The sequence below is a fragment of the Sceloporus occidentalis genome, unplaced genomic scaffold (genome assembly GCF_023333645.1).
Source record: "Sceloporus occidentalis isolate IW3139 unplaced genomic scaffold, rSceOcc1.0.p SCAF_1, whole genome shotgun sequence".
Classification (NCBI taxonomy): domain Eukaryota; kingdom Metazoa; phylum Chordata; class Lepidosauria; order Squamata; family Phrynosomatidae; genus Sceloporus; species Sceloporus occidentalis.
Genome location: NW_028316981.1, coordinates 255,322,709 through 255,343,027, shown reverse-complemented (window position 1 = coordinate 255,343,027; position 20,319 = coordinate 255,322,709). Strand labels below are relative to the sequence as shown.

At 38.3% G+C, this 20,319-nt stretch overlaps 1 protein-coding gene across 1 annotated transcript in view; it reads left to right on the top strand.

Moving 5' to 3' along the window:
* KCNN2 (potassium calcium-activated channel subfamily N member 2) overlaps nucleotides 1-20,319 on the top strand; it is a 99,085-nt gene that overhangs the window by 12,312 nt on the left and 66,454 nt on the right. The window contains exon 4 of the mRNA XM_089512392.1: nucleotides 12,227-12,645. Coding sequence (XP_089368518.1) covers nucleotides 12,227-12,645 — 419 coding nt within the window. The remainder of the gene's footprint in view (nucleotides 1-12,226; nucleotides 12,646-20,319) is intronic.

Here is a 20,319-nt window from a genome sequence, read left to right as displayed (position 1 = left end):
CTGTTTCACTGATATACCTTTAAAAGTAATTCCCCCATTTTTTTTTTTAAAAAACCCAGAACATAATAATTATGTTTAGATTTGAAATTCAGAAATTAACTTACTTGGCTTATATTTCCAAAAATGTGTGTGTATGTGTGTGTGCATGCACATGTCCATAAACACTCATTCTCATGCACATACATAGAGATATATTTCCTAAAAACAGTGAAAGAGAAGACATTGTGGTAGAGGATCTAGAATGCCTTTCTGCTGGCTTTCCTTTCTTGTTTTTACTTGGCAAAAGTAATATTTTCTTTTCATTTGGTGAATTCGATTTTTTAACTTACAAATTGACATCTTGATTACTTCTGGAACACAACAGTGACTCAAGGTAAATTCTGATGCATTTTTATGATCCTACTCTTAACTGAATGCTACAGAAAATCCACTATGTAGATGAATGAGACCACAGTGCCCTGGAATTTAGCAAGAGCAATAGAGCTGCAGAACTGCATGTTATAAACATCCTCTACCCTTCATCATCATATCAACCTTTTCTAGATTCAACTTGTTCCCTACTCAGCCATGGCAAAACTGTAGTAACTGATCCCCAGAGGACCTCAGTGTGCAGGGTGGATTGTACTGGATAAGGCGATCCTGTAGATAACCTGGACTCAAATCATGTAGGGCTTTAAAGGTCAAAACCAACACTTTGTACAGTGCGCCTGCACCATATGCGGGCGCACTATACACGGCTTTCAGCATATGCTGAAAGCCATGAGGGAGACTGTGGGAGCACGCGGGGTGCAAGCGGCAGCATGTCCCATGCACAAGCCCCATTACATTCAATGGGGCTTGAGCATACGCAGGGGGGGTTTGCCGGGGGGTCCAGAATGGATCCCCCACGTACAAAAAGGGCGCACTGTACTTTGCCAGGAAACTAATTGGCGCCAGTGGAGTGACTTGAGTATGGGGATAATATGTTCACTCCTCGATGTTCTTGTAACCAATCTGGCTGCCATATTTTGAACCAACTGAAGTTTCTGAACTTGGCACAAAGGTAGACCAATGTAAAGCACATTGCAGAAGTCCAATCTTGAGGTTACCAGATCTAGGCAGGGGTACAACTGGCGTATCAGCCAAAGCTGATAGTAAGCACTCCTGACCGTCGCATCTACTTGGACTGACATTTGGAGAGACAGATGCAGGAGCACTCCCAAGCTGTGAACACAGTCCATCATACAGGGGGGATGTAACCCTATCCAGAACTGGTTGACACACCTCCATTCCCACAATAGGACCCTTGATGGCAAACACCTCTGTTTTGTCTGGATTCAGTTTCAATTTGTTTTTCCTCATCCAGCCCATTAACACACAGTAAATGAGTGTATTCCCAATTAACCAGGCCAATTAGTTAGCTAGTCTAGAAGCATCCTACTCCCACCAGGGGGCTGTTTTGTAGCCAACTAGATGGTTCTGAGTAGCCCTCTCACTACTACCCAGTCCTTCAGCTGGCTCTCTCACCACCAGCTGCTGTAACAGTCCCAGAATGACCAGTGTCCACTCAATATGTTTTTATACCATAAACAACTTATATTAAAACAGAAAAAGGCGATCCTGTAGATAACCTGGACCCAAATCATGTAGGGCTTTAAAGGTTATCTGGCCTCTTCCTCCACGGCAAACTCAAAGCCTGGTGGACTCAGCTTTATATTACTCCCTCCTTGGAGACTGCTGAGTCACACAGATGGAATGGGCCTGGGGCTGCAGTGTACTCACAAGGTCAGACAATCTGAAATAAGCTTGGGGGTGGGCATAATTCCACAATAACCTCTCGGTTTTAGATGAAGACCATGTATAAACCAGCAGTAAAACAATACTTTATTATAGTTTTTTGTGGGTTTTCGGGCTATGTGGCCATGTTCTGGAAGAGTTTATTCCTGACGTTTCGCCAGCATCTGTGGCTGGCATCTTCAGAGAAATACTTTATTATGATCAAAGCAAAGAAACAAAATTGGAAGATGGCATGGACTACCTCAGCCAATGATACACTGCTGGTCTAACTGATAGGAGTTTATCACACATCTTCAGTTCCACCATGCTCCCATTGCCCCAGCATCATCAATCTGCGATGGAAGCCTCCTGGTAGGATCACGGATTGTGCTATTAAAGGGGAAAGCTTCCATTTTCGTCATGGAAGCGTTCTCATAATTGTTTTAAAAAGAGCCCTTTTAAAATAATGATTTGATCCAAGGCCTCTTTTTAAAACAATTACGAGAACACTTCCATGATGAAAACGAAAGCGTTCCCCTTTAATAGCGCCATCCGTGATCCCACCAGGAGGCTCCCGTCACAGATTGATGATGCTGGGGTGACGGGAGCATGGTGGAAATGAAGATGTGTGATAAATTCCATAGTCGTAACATAGAAGGTAGTTAGGAACTGGAAATATGGATCCTTGTGAATTTAAAACTAGGATTATATGATATTTCTCTGAATAATCACAGTATTAGAATATGATGCTTTCCTTATACAGAGTCACATAGCATTACAAAAAATATTTCAAGGAAAGAATTTTTTATATTGTTACATATCCCTAAATAAAAATTGTATTAAATTGGAGTTAAGAATGAATGTTCTTACATAATGAAGATGCTGCTTAGATCAGGCAGAACCACCAGTCAACATAAATCTCAGAAAATCCTAATATGAAATACTGCTTTTATATATCTGATTGATATTAACCCATATGGTTATAGTATCTTTTTTGGAATATTACTCTGATTATAGCAATCACTACCTACTGTTAGTAAGTTAGCTAACTTGTATGTTTATCAGTGTAGAAGGATGCTAGTTTATTTAACAACGCGGACATAGCTTTCATGTTTGAAGCTGAATGTTCTGTATACACCAGCTGCAAAGCATATGAAAACATTTCAGCGACAACAAATGGATCAGAGGAAAGCATAAGGTTTTGAAAAGGGCTTCAGGAACCAAAGTGAAAGGTACAAGCTGAAGTACAATTTTTCCTTGTTTATCTCAATCCATCTTCTTCAACTAACCCACGAACAAATAGCTGTCCTTGCTTGGTATCTTTGCCTTCTTTCTATCTTTAAGAGGGAAAATTCTTGGTTCTAAGCAGCACTAGGGAAGCGGGCATCTAGAATTCATCTCTTCAAAGCACACAAGCAAACTGACCAATTTGTACCACATGAAGTTGTGCAGGCAAGCATCTGCTTTTGTTCTGAACACTTCTAGATTACATACTGTTGATGAGGCTAAGAAGCAGATTAAAGGGGCATCTCTATTGCCACTTGCCCTTCTCTCAAACTGCTGGATTAATGTAGAATAATATCTACATTTTCAGATTTTCCACTTTACAAAAGATCAGATAGTGAAACCTGAGAAGTTTCATTACACTGGATTGTTTATTCCTGCTTCAGGGAAAATACAACACTGATCTTAAATTATATTAAATTATAATTGGATTACCTGCTCTGTGTACTTTGTTATCAAACATTAAAAAGAAAATATTAAAATTGCAATGTATGAACGTTGCCTGACCATTTATGTATAGAGCCAATGTATGAAAAAACCAACCTGGGATATTTAGAGGGAGCTTGTTATGTATCTGTGACTTTCTCAAAGTTACATTTTAAAAATTCCACTAGTAAAATAGTCCCCAGATTACTAGACATAAAACTCTTGAGAATTTTGATTTATCTCTTCAAGGAACAAAAACAAATTGCTTCCCAATGCACATAGTTCTGAGAGCATTTTAAAATATAGGCAACACGAGCTGTCCATAGTGTCAGATAACTTACTTGTTAAAAGTTTATTCATCGAAACTCTTCTGCTTTCAAGTGCAAAAATAGTTTTTACATGAAATGCCAGACTTCAGCATAGTGGAAATTATGCAGTAACACATTTAGAGGGTTGTATTAGAAGCAGGAAACAGTTTTTTTATAAAAAAGAATCTGTAGCTCTTCTAGAAGGAGAAATCAACTGAAAAGTGACAATGTCTCAGCACATCGCTTTCTTCATTGTCAATGCTGTAAAGTCCTTGGCCTGAGTCTTATGTTTACTGCATCAGAATGGTCCTACCAGCAACAACTGACTTGTGGTAACATCTTGCGCATTGCCAGATATATATTTAAGAGGGCAACCTCTTAATTTGTAATTGCTGTGGTTTAATAGTGCTGTGATGAAAGGTAGCATTCTCCATTGGTTAATAATGGCTGTCCCTGACCCTCTGTGATCACGATCAGCATCTCTGGACATACTTGTACTCTTCATGAGGGCTACAGGATAGGATGAAAGGAAAGACTCTGCAGCTGACTGATAGTGTTCAATGCTACACATTAATATTATACTATGGTTCAGGACAGGAAATGGAGAATACTGATAGTGTTCTGTTACAAGCAGGAGAGAAATTTGAGCTGGGTTTTAGCATGTCAAAGGGTTCACTGCAACCTTGCTCACTTTTAATTCAGAATCACAAGTTGAGCACCTACTAACAAACAATGCATTGTTGTGATCTCTTGATATGAAAAATAAAACTACCTAAGCCCTTTTAATAGAAACAATAACTTGGTATGATCAAAGTGTAAGCGATTTAAGTTACACACATGCTACAAGAGGGGTTGCCTTGTTTGTTATTTTATCATTTCAGCATATTTAATTCGAAGTATAAATTTTATATTGTAAAGAGCATTTCTTCCTGTGTGCTCAGTTGTCACAGTGGGAAACTTCTAATCTCATGACATTAGTTCAAAGATCAATTTAGAATATATCCAAGATTCTGAAAACTTTTGTTTTATTCCCTACAAAATAAGAGGATACAGTATTATTTTTTTACTCACACAAAATGCAGATTTTATCAGAACACTTATTAGACAAGCATTTCATCCACTGATAATTTGTTTATTTAGAGTACCATTTCTGTTGCTCCCCCCACCCACCCCCACCCCTGCCAAAAGGCACCCAGAGAATTTGGCAGAGATGAACTAAGGCTGCATCCACACTGCAGAAATAATCCAATTTGAGACTGCTTTAACTGTCCCGGATCAATGCTAATGAATTCTAGGAACTGTAATTTTATGAGACATTCAGCCTTCTCTGTCAGAGAGCTCGGGTGCCAATATAAACTACAGTTTCTAGGATTCCCTAGCACTGAACCAGGGCAGTTAAAGCAGTCTCAAACTGGATTATTTCCGCATTGTGTTTTGGACCTAAATTAATTGTTGGAGAAAAGACCGGGCAGAATCTGAAAAGCTTTCTTATTAATCTCAACTATAAATTCCATCACTGAATGCAATGAAAAATAACATTCTCTCTCTTCTTGTAAATACTGGAATGTCTTATAATTTAAATAAATGAATTCAGAAAGTTTAAGCAAGGTTTGAAATGTAAATGTTATATAAAACTTCATTTTCAACTGTCTTTCTCCAAAGTATTATTTTAAGAACAATGGACTAAATCCACTGGTTAGTCCCAATTGGAGAAGTTAAGTTTTAGGGCAGGAATGTTTTGATTTAGCAAGGTCTGTTCATTTAGGTGGTCTTCTGCAATTGGGACTAACAATCACATTTAGCCCAATGAATAAAAAAAAGGATTACACTACACCCCTCTTTCTTCCCACATTCTAGTCTCCTTTGTGGCTTATTCATTTTCTCCAGAAAATAGCTGTGCATACTTAGCAAAGGAGCTATGATAATTTTTAGATGAAAGACACATTAAAATAATGAATTCTTGAGATTAGACAAATGTGGTTATATTATATACTGACTAAAACACAATCCATATTTAATTGTTTTACCTTTGCTGGGATTCCTGAAGCTATATTATATCTCAGTGTGGTGTTGACTTTTAGGATTAATCTGTAACTGTAAAGCATAGTCAGTGGTTTTTAACAAATGAAATCTCTTTATTTAGCAGTATGATAATACTACTTTTCATTAGACTATCTGAAAGCATTTACAATAAAATTGTTTTTTTGCCTTCAAGTTATTTCTGCCTTATGATGACCCCAAGGTGACCCTAGCATGGGCTTTTGTTGGCAAGATTTGTTTAGAGGTTCCCATTACCTTTCTCAGAGACTGAGAGAATGTGACTTGCTCAAAGTCATTTGGGGTCTATGGCTGAATGGGAATTCAAACTGGTCTCCTGGGGTGCCAGTCCAACAATCAAATCACTACACACTGGCTCTCTTTACTATAAAATACAACAACATTATTCATCTCTCCTATTTTATATATTGTTTGCATCAGAGTGTCACCTCATATGAATAAAGCAGAATAGACAAGTTGAATTCAGTACTTTTGAGGGAAGAACTAAAATCATCAGAAATATTTATGTATCTTATCTCTGATGTGACTATGATCTTTTCAAAGTGAATACCAGTCTTTCTCATGTTCCTTGTGCCTTCATTGTCATTTTTTTACAATATTTTTGCATACATGGAAGACATCAGAGAATTGCATCTGGAAGAGGTTGGTAAATATTTTGGGAGGAACTCTTTCTTATTTTTTGTTTTCTAAATCTTTGGTGGGATACAGACGGGCAAAAAGGGGTGTATTCATGACGTCATGAAGGTAGAGCCTTCAGATGGGCCTTACCTGAATGCCGCCATGAACACGCCCCCCGCACGCCCCAAGCGGGAAGAAGCGGCATTAAAAAGGTGCTGCTTTTCTCCGCTTCTTTTCCGTTTGATGCGCAGCTGCGCAGCTCCGTCTGTAAGCTGCTGCACCGGTACGCCAGAATTGCTACGCCGCTAATTTAAGTTGCCCATTTAAAAGCTCCGTGTCTGCTGCGTCGCATAATGAGTCGGGGTCCTGGAACATGCGCAGTTTGCAGTCAGGCTTTAATTGCAGCGTCAGCTGCCATGCAGGTGTGGAAGCTGCAGCACAGCTGCAGTGCATTTTAAGACTCGTAACCCTAACCCTAACCCTAACCCTAGAGCAACATGTACGCATGCGCTGCTTGGAAAGTTTGGACTTTAAAGTGAACCCCTACACACATTCCTGTGCCATTTTCACCTAACAATAAAACCCCCTAAAACTGTAAATATTTACATATGTACAAGGGAGGTGATGGGGGATGGCAGGGGGACAGCGGTGGCAGCGGCGACAGCTGTGGCTGTGCATTGCAGATTCAGCAGGAGCGCGGGGACCAAAGGAGAGGAGGCATCCATGATGCTGGTGACACTGGCAAAGTGCAAGTGGACAAGGATGCCAACACCAGCTGATCACCAGCTGGCAGGAGACCACCATTGTTCTTGGGCAGAGCGGGGGAAAAAGTTTTAAAGGGGCTTGGGCACTTTAAATGTGCCCATAGGCTTTCTGCCACCGCTGCTTAGCGCTGCAGCTGCGCATCCGCCAGCCGGCAAAGGAAAAAAAAAGCCCCGTTTTTGGCCGCCCGTGAGGAAGCTGCCTCTCTCTTTGCAGCGTCCTCCGAGGTGGCGGTTTGGAAACTGCGGGTCAGAAACGGCCCCAGGTGAGGCGTCTTCACTGCCCCCCATGTGGAAGCCCCATCTCCTGAGCCACGCCCCCGGGGCGGGCGGTCTGGAGACTCCGTATTCAGCAGAATACACCTCCAAGACGTCTTCCCCTGCCCGTCTGTATCCCGCCTTTGTCTTGTAAGTTAGTTCCACACTATTGCTTATTAATTCATGTGACATTTTGATTAACATATAGCTTTGCCATCTCTGTGTTGGTAATCAAAATTGTGTTAATCCTTATTGCTACTTTATGAGATAGTTAATTAACATTACTGTTTTGTTATGGTTGGGCAATTGATGTTGCTAGAGTGAAAAATGGAAGCGACAATAGTTTCTAGATGAGTTGTGAGTAAAACTCAATTCTTTCAGGCTCAGATTCACCACTCAGTTAAGATCATGTTCTATTCTTCTTCTTGTTAACTACCATTAAGTCAATCTGTAATGTAGTCTTCCTCTTTTCCCACTGCCTTCTACCTTACCAAGTATCATTGTCTTTTCTAGTGAGTCATGCCTTCAAAGTATGAGTGTCAGTTTAGTCATCTTGGCTTCTAGGGAGAGCTTAGGCTGATTTGCGCTCGTATTGATTAGAACATGGGTATACCTTATTTATTGGGGAGACAAACTAATTAGTTATTTGTGACTATTTCCTTCCATGCTCTGTGACATGTGGACAAGTGATGACATGTAGAGACTGGATATATTACTTTGGGGGCTACAACTCCAATAAGCTGTGCTGGTTGCGAGATCCTGGAAATTGTAGGCCAAATATATTTTTCCAAGCTATGATCAGAATCAAAACCTGTCTACAATCCATTTGATCCAAAAGACTCTGACCTCTTATAGCATGCCTGGGAGCAGGCAATGTAAGTGGAAACATTCTCAGTATACTAACCAGAGATTTACTATTCATTCTAGTTTTTAGTGTATCTGTGCCCAATCATTTGTTTTGAGTTCTTGCTTCTTTACTCAGAAGTATGTTTCACTGTGTTCAGTGAGGCTTACTTGCAGGTAGATGAATAAAGCTGCAGTCTGTATAAGAATGTATTATAGAAGTCTGGGAGAAAGCTAGGTCAGAATTATCAATATTATATTACATATATTTGTGAGTATTTGTGTCTGTGTGTGTGGAGATGAATTCAGCTATTCAGGCCCCATCTCAAATGCAAAACTCAACCACTAGTTTACCATTTCAGCGAGACTTAGGACTTAATTTTTAAAGCTGTTTTGAAATAAATGAACCAAATTGTCAGACATTAAATTTTAATTTTACAAATTACTCAAGAAAAAAGTTGCTTAACTGCTCAGTTAAAAAAACCTGAAATTTTTAATATCTTTAACCTCCATCTACAATGTGAATCATGAGGACACGGCCATTTATATTTTATGAAGAAAGGAACTCCATCATCTTCTAAGCAGGTCAGGTATAGTGCCCAAGTTCCCTTCGATAGTGTTACTGTGATACCTTATGTGCCCTAATAGTAACTTGATGTGCCTACACAAGATCATATTCTATTCATCAAGATTATTTAATAATAAATAATTAAATTATGTAGTCACACACAGCAACACCAATTAGAATCAGTGCAGTATGTATTTGGTGATGGTGATGGTGGAAGATCCATTTTTAAACCATTCTTGATTTTGTATATACGTGAGTGTGTTCATAGTGTACTGAGAGCTAACTTGCTTGTATAATTGAATCCTGTAAGTACAAGGAAAGTAAAAGAGCATGCATGAACTTTGTAAGACTTTTGGGTTGAACTAGACATGATGTTTTATGAAACTACACATGAGGATTTATGAAAGAAGAATAAGGTAGTAATGGTCTCCTGGAATAACATTGTTTAACATTAGTATGTAGAGAGATCTTGTAGCACCTTTGAGACTAACTGAAAGAAATTGGCAGCGTGACCTTTCTTAGACTTCAGACTACTTCCTCAGTCTCAAAGGTGCTACAAGATCTTTTTATGTTCTGATTCTACAGACTAACACGGCTATATCTTTGAATTGTGTAACATTGTGCATCCATATACAGTTGACTCAGCAAAGTGTATCTAGAACTAGTGGGTTAAAGTGTTGTTATGGATCCAGGGCAGACAAGGTCAGAGTACAGTGGGCCCTTGGTATCTGCTGAGGTTTGGTTCCAGGTTTCTCCATGGATACCAAAATCTGTTGATGCTCAAGTCCCATTTAATATAATGGCATAGTAAAATAACCCAATGAAGGCAAAATCATATATAAAATGGCAAAATCAAAGTTTGCTTTTTGGAATATATATATATATATATATATATATATATATATATATATATGAATATTTTAAATCTGTGGATAGTTGAATCCATGGATAAAAAATCTGTGGATATGGAGGGCCAACTGTACCAAGACCTTTTGATTAGCAGGGGCCGTGGCATCATCCTCTCCCCTGTTGTCTTTGAGCTAAATTGAAATCTTTACAGGCAGTAGCTAGAAAGAAAATGAATTTTCCTAGCATCAGTACTTTGCTATGTACTATCTCTGTAGTATTGCTTAGTGCTTTGGGGTGGCTTGGTCTAAGCTGCATCAGATATACAGTACAAGTGAGGATATAATTCTTAGCTATTTTTGATTTTAAAGAAAGCAACGAGTAATGTGAATAATTGTCTTCCTGCTGTGAAAAAGGCTTTAAAAACTGCACAGTTCTTGATGATTATTCCCATAGCAGGACTTAATCATATGTGGTATTTTTGTATAAACCTACCCTGCAGCATTTCCTGCACAGGAAATATTTCCTGCATAGAAGATGCTTTTTTCTGTCAAAAATACTACATGCGAATTTTGTACAGAATATGTTCCAAAGTGCCAAGATTCTTTGTCCCATCATTATTTTGGAAAAGTCAAGAAAACATTTAAAACCATTTTTGAATGATTTCAAATATTATTTCAACCCCTAGGCTGAAGGAGAGGCTGCTGAAAAGACCCTAGGGAGTGGTGTAAGTGGGAGGTTTGTCATTGGAATAATACTTATATCACTGAAGATCCTTTGGAACACCAGGAAAAACTTCCTCAGAGAATAATGTTCTGCTAGAGTGCTCTATAGTACGTACATCTTTAGCTACAATCCCACACCTACTCAGCAGATAGTACTCATTCTGAATTTACTGGGAACTACATTCTGACCAAACGTGTATAGGAATGCACCCTTAGGTCACAGACTTATATATGCTTACTTGAAATTGGTGTCCTGTATAATGAGCTCTTTTCCTTATAGGACTTAAATTATGGTAAACATGCATGGAGTGTAAAAACAGGATTTTGTACTCTACAAAATTTCAAAAACATACAGAGTCCAGCATTCTGACTGAATACACAGAGACTATGTGTCTACAGTTCATGCATGCATGGGAGCATTCAGATATTATGCTGAACACTGGATATTAGGCTAGAGGATGGACAGTATTCAGGATTCCTCTCTTAATTCTACATATGTTTTTTGCAACGTGTGAAGATTCCTTAGGTGTTAGCTTGTCATTAGAAGAGCATTTTCATTTATATGAACTTTACCTGGAAATGCCATGTACATTCTTCAACATTATAATTCTCTCCTAAGAAATCTAGAAAAGAAAAAAGGGGGGAGGAAAATATGAAGCTGAAGGCTTTCATGGTTGGCATCCATAGTTTTTGTGGGTTTTTTGAGCTATGAGGCCACGTTCTAGAAGAGTTTATTCCTGACATTTTGCCAGCTGCTAGTGAAACATCACAAATAAACTCTGCTAGAACATGGCCTCATAGCCTGAAAAACCCACAAAAAACTAGGGGCGGGGGGAATCTTATTTGTGGCAGTAGCAACTGAGAATGACACATTGATGTCAGACCCCTCAGCCACGTTAGCTATAATTCTAAGGCCACACAGAGATAGAGTTAAGTTGAGCCATGTTTCAACCAGATTTTACCAATCCATTGTGCTTGCCAGAAGGTACAGATATGCATATTCAAAATGTTTACAGTTCACATTAGTTGAAAATCCACATTCATATTATATACCTAAAATTCTGTGCTGAATCATGGCCAGAAATTGATCTGACCTTTTATTGCTGTCTAGTTATTTGCAACATATTAAGGTATGTCTGTCTCAAGTGTAGTGAGAATCACTATCAGTAAAATTAATAGTTGAATAATATAGTATAAGGAACTTCACAAATAAAATCTCAGTGACACAAATACCATTTTCATTTTAACATTAATCATTGCATATATGGTTGGGGTCCAAATAATATTTGAAATATGTGTGCTTTAATATTACTTTTCAATATATTATTGATATTACTGTATATAATCATGTATAAGTCTAGCAATTTTAGTCAAAAATTGACCCAAAAAACCTGAACCAACTTATCCATGAGTCAATCTAAGCACTGTACTTTAACTCTTATAAAAAGAAACTATCCCCTGGTGAAAGGCAGGAGTCCTGGAAGCTTTGACCTTCCCTCAATGCTTTCATCCAGCATTTAGGGTGAATGCAAATAGTTATGTCTGCTGGAATTTTGTAAGTTCTGTGGCATTGTTTTCCATTGATTCATCCTTTAAATCTTTTGTTACAAGCCCCTGACTTATTCATGGGTCAAAAGCCATAATTTTGGTCCCCAAAAGTGCCCTTGACTTATACATGAGACCGACTTATACTCGAATATATACGGTACTCTTTTGTTTTATTTTAAAGTCCTGCTAATATTTCACTAATGCTGAACATCTGCATTTCTTTTGCAGCTGTTTATGGTGGATAATGGAGCAGATGACTGGAGAATAGCCATGACTTATGAGCGCATTTTCTTCATCTGCTTGGAAATCTTGGTGTGTGCTATACATCCTATCCCTGGCAACTATACATTCACATGGACAGCCCGGCTTGCCTTCTCCTATACTCCATCTGTTGCAATAGCTGATGTGGATATAATTTTATCCATACCAATGTTCCTAAGACTGTATCTTATTGCCAGAGTTATGCTTTTGCATAGCAAACTTTTCACTGATGCCTCATCCAGAAGCATTGGAGCACTAAATAAGATAAACTTCAATACTCGTTTTGTTATGAAGACTCTAATGACAATATGCCCAGGAACTGTACTTTTGGTTTTTAGTATCTCCTTATGGATAATTGCTGCATGGACAGTCAGAGCTTGTGAAAGGTATGTTCCTTTTTTTACAAAAATATATTTTGGTTGCTCAGCTGTGTTTTTCAATACAAGGGTGGGCAACTTTGAAAAATCTGGGGTCCAGTTCTGCTATTCTCTGCTGTTGGCAAGATGTCTAGTCAATTATGGTTTTTATAAGCTGGAGAGAGGAGGCTGAAACAGCTCTGAGCTGGAAATATATATAATTAGCACATAACACCCCTGAGAGGATTGTGAGAGTAGTTGCTATGGGCTGTATGTGGAGTTTTTTTTTATGGGAGTGGGGACACCAGGAGGGTTAAAGGGGAAAGCACACCAGAACACTGGGGACTTCATGCTATCCAGGGGCCACACTTTGCCCCTCTCAGTTCTAACAACTTGCTCTGAATACTCCTTGTTAGTTCAGCTTTTTTCTCTTGTGAATTTAGTTGTTTTGTGCTTTGTCCATTCCTTTATCCTATAATTGTTAAGTGATTACTTTTCAAGTATTTTAGAGAGAAAATTAATTGAATCATTTCTTTGTTATGGCATCCTGCAGTGCTGAACATTGTTTATTTCATTTTCACCTACACTGCTATTTAGCTTACATGAATCTATCTGCATTTTTATTATGGTTTCCCTAGAATACTACAAAAATTGGCTGAGAGCTAATCAAATCTATTATCATATTATTATGCTTCATAATGGTGGTATTTTAATTATAATATGGCTGTTAATATGATGTTGCACATTTAATAACGGGGAAATATACCAGAGAAATGATTGCAGATTCTAGTGAAGCCTTGTGTAGTAAGTAAGTATAAGTGTCACTTCTGGAGTTCTTAATATTTTCTCTAGGCAGTTCTTTTTAATTATGGTGAAGTTAAAGAGGTAATTGCCAGGTAACTGGGATGCATCATTGTGAACTAATGGTGGCAACATTTGTTCTTCTTATATTGCTAGTGGCTACTGTAAGATTATATTAGAGGGAAAAACCTCAGAAGCACTAAAGTGTAAATCCTATAAATGTTTATTCAAAAAGTAAGCCTAATTGATGTTAGTGGGATTAACTCCCAGGTAAGTTTGCATACAGTAGCTAACAATCGGAGAGGGCCAAATTACAATTGGTTGTAAATAGAGCAAACTCAGTTTCTCCCTATTTTGCAACAAGCTTTCCTAATACTTTGCAGTTCTCCATTTTTTATTTCTTCCTTCCACAAATAAAGAATTATGTACAGGTTAAGTATCCCTTTTCTTGGATTCCAAAATCTGAAATAATCCAAAATCCATAATTGTCCACATGGGTTGCTGAGATAGTGATGCCTTTGCTTTCTGATGGTTCAGTGTTTACCAAATAGTTTCATGCACAAGATTATTTTAAAATACTATGTATAAAATTACCATCATGCTAGAATTGGCTCCCATTGCGAAGATATCTCATTACAGTGCACCATTGCTTTACATGGGTGATCCATTCCAGACTCCCCTGTGTAAAGCAAATTACGTGCATGCTCGAGCCCCATTAAAATGAATTGGGCTCGTGCATGCGACGGCGCGACGATGCGCGCCCCATTGCTCCCTATGGGACATGCCATGCTGCACCGTGCCACCCTTCCTCCCCGCTCCATAAAAGCACTGTATATATATGCAAATATTCCAAAATCTAAAAAAAATCCAAAACACTTCTGATTTCATTTCATATAACAAAGAAGCAACCTGTGTGTAGTTTTGCAGACTGATAACACCATGCATTATTTTTATGGATTTCATGTTATAACATGAGTGAATAAAACCCACCTCAGCCATGAGGAAGTTTAGAAGATTTTGAAGCAGTGTATTATATCCCAAATGGCAAAATAATGGTCGTAAAGATAAAACAAGGAACTTGTGTTGCAGTGACTAGGGTGACCAATGGGAAGTTAAAGTTCTGTTTCTTTTCAGCAGTGGTAGTAAACATTCAATAAATCTTTCCTATATAACTCAGTAGGACTGCAAGTGGCTATCTTTGGCTTGATTGTTCCCTCCTAATTTTAATGGCAGTTTTAATTATATATGAGAATATTCTGTTCTGACTATATTGAGATATATTTAGCTTTCAACTAGTTCATTTTAAGTGGATGAAAGTACAGCATTGCAGTTCTGTCTCTTAAAGGTCTTTGTAATGTGCAGTTATATGAAGTGATATAAGCAACATCTGAACATTTGTTCTGAAAGTGGCATAAAGTATTTTGGTCAATGCCTACTCTGTCCTTTACCATTGGTGGAAGTGGGGGGGGGGGGGGGAAATCTCCTGCAGATATTGTTGGTCTCTTAATTCTCCCTATTCTGATTTGAAGAAACCTGTTTAGCACCACTCAATGATTATGCACTTTTAAAAATAAACAGACTTTCAAAGACAAGTAGAAGGTTATTACATAATGATATACATTGTACCAGACAGAGAGCAGATATGTGATATACATTGTGTGTGAGAGAGGGGAGATGATGAACTGATGAAAGCACAACATTTTTTAAAAGTGTGAAACTTGTAGTTTGGAGGCAGAGAAAGGTAACATATGGCCCTCCAGATGTTGTTCAACTGCAGCTCCTTTGATCCCTCACAGTTTTGATATACTGCCAAGAGCTGATGGGAATGACAGTCAAAGAACATCTGCAAAGACATATCGACCCTTCCCCCAGTTTATTGCAACCCTCATATACCTTTATCTAAAATGTTCTTTATATACCTGTTCATTTTCACCACTTTACTTATTATAATATACAGTCCAAACAAATGAGATACTTATTAAAATTTTACATGCATATTAAATATCCTCCCTCCATCACATACTCCTTACATTAAAGGTTACCTTGGTTTCTATATACTCCACAGTAACATTCACAGATCCAGCACCTGTGAGCACTAAAGGGAAACAAAAACATGCATCCAAGACATGGAGTCTTGTGCAGCTTTCTCATCTAACTATGAACCTAAAGGAATAAAGAGAGAAAAATAATTTTAATTTCAACCTGTTAAGGAGTCCCCTTGATATATACATGGGAAATGTTTTCAGCAAGGAAGCAGTATTCAGGATAGGAATAAAAAAGCTACACTATGAACTCTCCTTAACCACAGTGACTAAATGGAGGAAAGCTGTTGTACTGGGTTTATGGTCTTCAGTCAGTACTAGCTCCTGTGGATGTATGTATATAAACAAAATGGGTGGATGAAGGACTATTCATTTAATCTTATATTTTGCTTGTCTTTCACTATTGGAGAACCAAGTTGATTCATAACATGGTTTAAAAAAAGATAGAAAAGAGTTATAGTATTAAAATTCCAATATTAAAATACAGTTGAACAGATTGTCATATTAAAGCAATGGCTGAATTGAAAACAATTAAAATAGAGGTTGAGTCTCCCTTATCCAGAATTCCAAAATCCAAAATATTCCAAAATTGTCCACATTGGTGGTTGAGATGGTGACACCTTTGCTCTCTGATGGTTCAGTGTACACAAACTTTGTATCATGCACAAAATTATTTAAAATATGGTGTATAAAATTACCATCAGGCTATATGTATAAAGTGTATATGCACCCACAAATGAATTTCATGTTTAGACTTGGGTCTTATTTCCAACATATTTCATTATGTATCTACAAATATTCCAAAATCCAAAACACTTCTGGTCCCAAGCATTTTAGATAAGGGGAACACTACCTGTAGAAGTTTTCAGAAGACTCTCCTTCCCAGCCGTTATAGACTGAGATGTGTAAATGGTTAAGTAGGGGCAGGAGCTCTAAGTGAGAAAATTGGACAATTATACAAGAATCCAATGAGTTCAAGGCTTCTTTCTTTTTCAATCCTACACATGCTTATGTGCAGCTAGTCCTATTAAATTCAGTGGTAACTACCTTTGAGTAGAGTCCACTCAGTAGGCCTACATATGATACTCACATATGAACCTCATACAAGAAGCAATGAGCAGAGTTTAGGAAACTTATTTTTTTTGGGGGGGGAGACAATTCCCACAATGCACCAGGCACAACTTCGAAAGCTCCAGCAAAGAGCAGCACATCTAGTCCCCAGTTCCTACTCACTAATGTTGTCTAGCCTTATGGCATAGCTGCCACTTTATTCTCCATTCTGTATGTCATGGAGAATGGGTGAGGTTTAATGGGAGAAAATTAAAAATGGAGCAATAGAGGTGCAGTAGAGGGAATGCTTTTGGACGAATTAATAGGTCACTGGGTATGAAAGTGGTGGCATGAGGGCTGAATTGTGGATCCCTGTGCTTTCTGTATCATTTCTATTCTTTTTGCTGGTTTTCCTTCACTGGATTATGTAAACTGAATAGTGACTTTCTGATGGATGTGCACATGGGCTCTGTCTTGCTCAGCTTAGAGATGTAGATGCATTTGGATATTTGATCCCTCCTTGCCCAGTAATTCCATGAGAATTCTTCTTTGTTCATTTCTTATTTCCAGCATTCTTTTTTATGAAAACAATCAATGCAGGTTATATTAACTAAATAGTCCTTTGGGGATTTATTATGAGGAATTGCACATTGGATGATTTGTGGTTTTCAATTATGATGATTTTTTAAAAAATGAATCAATTCTCTTTTTTTAAAAAGCACAACGATAGGGAAATCAGATGCTTGTTTCCTCTCATTAATTGGAGTTCCATGCTCAATTTCCTTCACATCATGCTGCAAAATTTCCCCCTAAAAATGTATGTCATACAAAAATGCTGCACTGAATCAATGTCACTCATTTTTATACTAATTATCCAAGTTTTAAAATATAATGAAATGTAATACTAAAGGTACATGGGAATAAAAATACTGAAGTTGTCAATTTCAAAATATTTCCTACATTAAGATTGTGCTTCTGGAGGGGGAAAAATCTCATTGAACTCAGTAGGATTTTTTTCTGAGTAGGCAGCCCTTCATGTTTTAACAGAATCTATGGGGCAGCATGAACATTTTGTTACCCTGTTTTTTCTCCAGAAGGAAATTTCCAATAAAGATAAAGAAAAGGGCAACATAGATATCAGACAGGTATAGTTCTGGAAAGGGTACTGGTAAGCATACCAGATTGTTTATTTATTAGTTATAAACTCAAGGCAGTATATATGGCTTGCATTCCCTCTATTTTATCCTTTCAACTGCCCTGTGAGATTACAAGAGAAAATTGTTTTCCACCCCCTCCCACTGAATTTCTTGTTTTTGTGGGATTTGAACCTAGATCTCCCATATTTCAGTCCTTCACTCCGACCACTACCCCACACTGGCTATTACAACAGTTAAACGTTCTGGTAATATTTCCTCCACCCCTGAAAATACGGTTTCTCACTACTTGTGCAGTTCAGTTGGATGGTGATGATAACGATGATGGTCATGACAATATGATATGATGATGGCTGGCATTCTGAATTGCAGTTACAGATTTGAAACCTGCTGTTACAGATTCATACCTGATCTGTAAACTACATAAATCCCCCCCTACCCACCTTAATAGCCAGCAGCCAGTTTGGGCAAAGGAGGTCTGTTCAGCTGAGGATTGGGGTGCAAGCAGGATGAAGTTTCCAACTATCTCCTGTCAGCAAGTGAGACTGTGATAAAGACTTGCACAGGGATTTTGCTTCTAAATGTCACATCTTCATTCACTGGCAGGAGTGAGTTAGAAATGTCATCTTCCTTGTGCTTTGATACCCAGTTGAACAGACCTCATTTGCCCAGTGTGGCTTTTGGTTGTTAATGTGGACATAGGGGGTTGGGCCAGGAGGTTACTCAGGCCTGAAGCAGATAGGCTAAATAAAGTGCCTTCCAGCCACTTTGAGGCGGGGTGTGCAAATGATGCACACTCTGGAGCGGCCAGAAGCCATTCTGAGGCCACCTAAAGCGGCCTTGGACTGCTGGCAGAAAGAGCTGGGGAAAATCCGCTGTTTGCTGTTCAGTCACCATGATCCTGTGCTGATTGGAGGCTGATCAAGGCTGGAGCTCAAAGCCACTGATCTTCTTCATCCCTCCGTTACGTACATAACTAAGCTGATCTAAGATTCTGGTGAATAATAATACTCACCATTTGTCACACTGTACTGGATCTGAAAGAGCAGGTTTATATCCATGAAAGTTCATGCAAAAATCAAAACCAGTTAATCTTAAAGGTGTTGCCACATTTACTTTTTTTCCTTTCCCTCCCTGTTCCTTCTTCCTTTTCAGCCCTCTTCAATTCTAGCTGTTACCAAAGTGTAAAAAGAATAGTCTTTGAATGCCATGATATTCCCTAGATACAGGAATGTAGAAGATACAGGGACCTTTCCCATAGATACAAGGATGCTTGAATGTTGTTGTTAGTCCCCACTACAGGAAACCAATTGGATTTCCTGACGTGCCGAATCACCATTCAATAATTGATTCTGGGTCTTTAGTTGGGAAAAGTGGAACCCACCAGTGGGGCTGGGTCTATATGGACATATAGTCAGAGAGGAGATCCTTATAACAGCTTCTCCCTCATTCTGGATTTGAAAAAAGGTAGTAATTCCAGAATGAATATGCTAAAAATGCCCCCCTTTCCCTTTGGTTTTTCTGATTTTCTGATTTGGTTTTTCTGATTAGATTAAGCACTTGTGACTGCAGAACCCCCTCTGAGTTCACCAGCCCCCTTCTTTCCATCTTCTGACAGATATCAAAGACATTTAAAAATAAAAGCTGCAGATTAATTAGTGTCCTGCCATTGCTTGCATGACATTTTATGCTGATGTTTAAGTCCTGCTGCCTTTTATTTTTTTTAAAAAAAATATTGCTTTGATGCATGTGTAACTTTATTATATCTTATCTTTTATTTCCAGCCACTTCCAATAGAAAAGCAGGTTGTGAATAATACATTCAATTTTCTAACCTGTCTGGGTTGGATGCAGCCTCTTTTTCTTTGGTAAATTTCTGCTCAAAATATTTCCATTGGTTGAAAGACATGGTGTGACATTTGACAATTCCTTTCTGGATTCCTCAGTGCTACCTATCTCACAATTCTGGAAGTCCCCTCAACTATCCCGAACAGATTTCTTTTGGGAGACTGCAAGAGGAGAGTCAGTTGATAATGATCTGATCTCTCCAATCCATCAGTGCTTCCACAGATGTCAGCAGCACTTTCATCTACAGAAAGAAAAGCCTGGATCTAAACCCAATAAAGAAAAAACATGTCTGAAGGAGCAGCAAATAAGAACTAGTTGGAGACAACAACTTTGCTGGAGTTCAAAGCCTAGTTTATTTGGCTCACTGTGTTAAAAGGATCTGTCAAAAGAATTCTAAATAGGAGGGTCATTGCTAAAATAGGTAATTTTTTTTGGGGGGGGGGGAATGGAACAGAAAAATGCAAGGGAGGGGGACATACAGTGGCCAACCTCACTTTTTTATGATTTAATCTTTTAATTCTGAAAAAATTACTAATATTTAATCTTTTACTAACTGCTTAATTGGAAAAAATGTAACATTAAATCTCAGAATATTTTATCCCAGTTAGTATGTTTCTCTCTGTGTGTGCATGTGTGCAGGCACAGGGTGTGTGTGTGTGTGTGTATGTGTAAAAAACAAAGAAATTGCAGGCTCTGTTACTTTGATTCACCATAGACAAGCAAGTCATTTTATGACAAAGACGTTCTAACTGAGAATTCTAACTGAGGAAGAATAAGATAGGCTAACTACTCCACCACTAGATTAGGCTG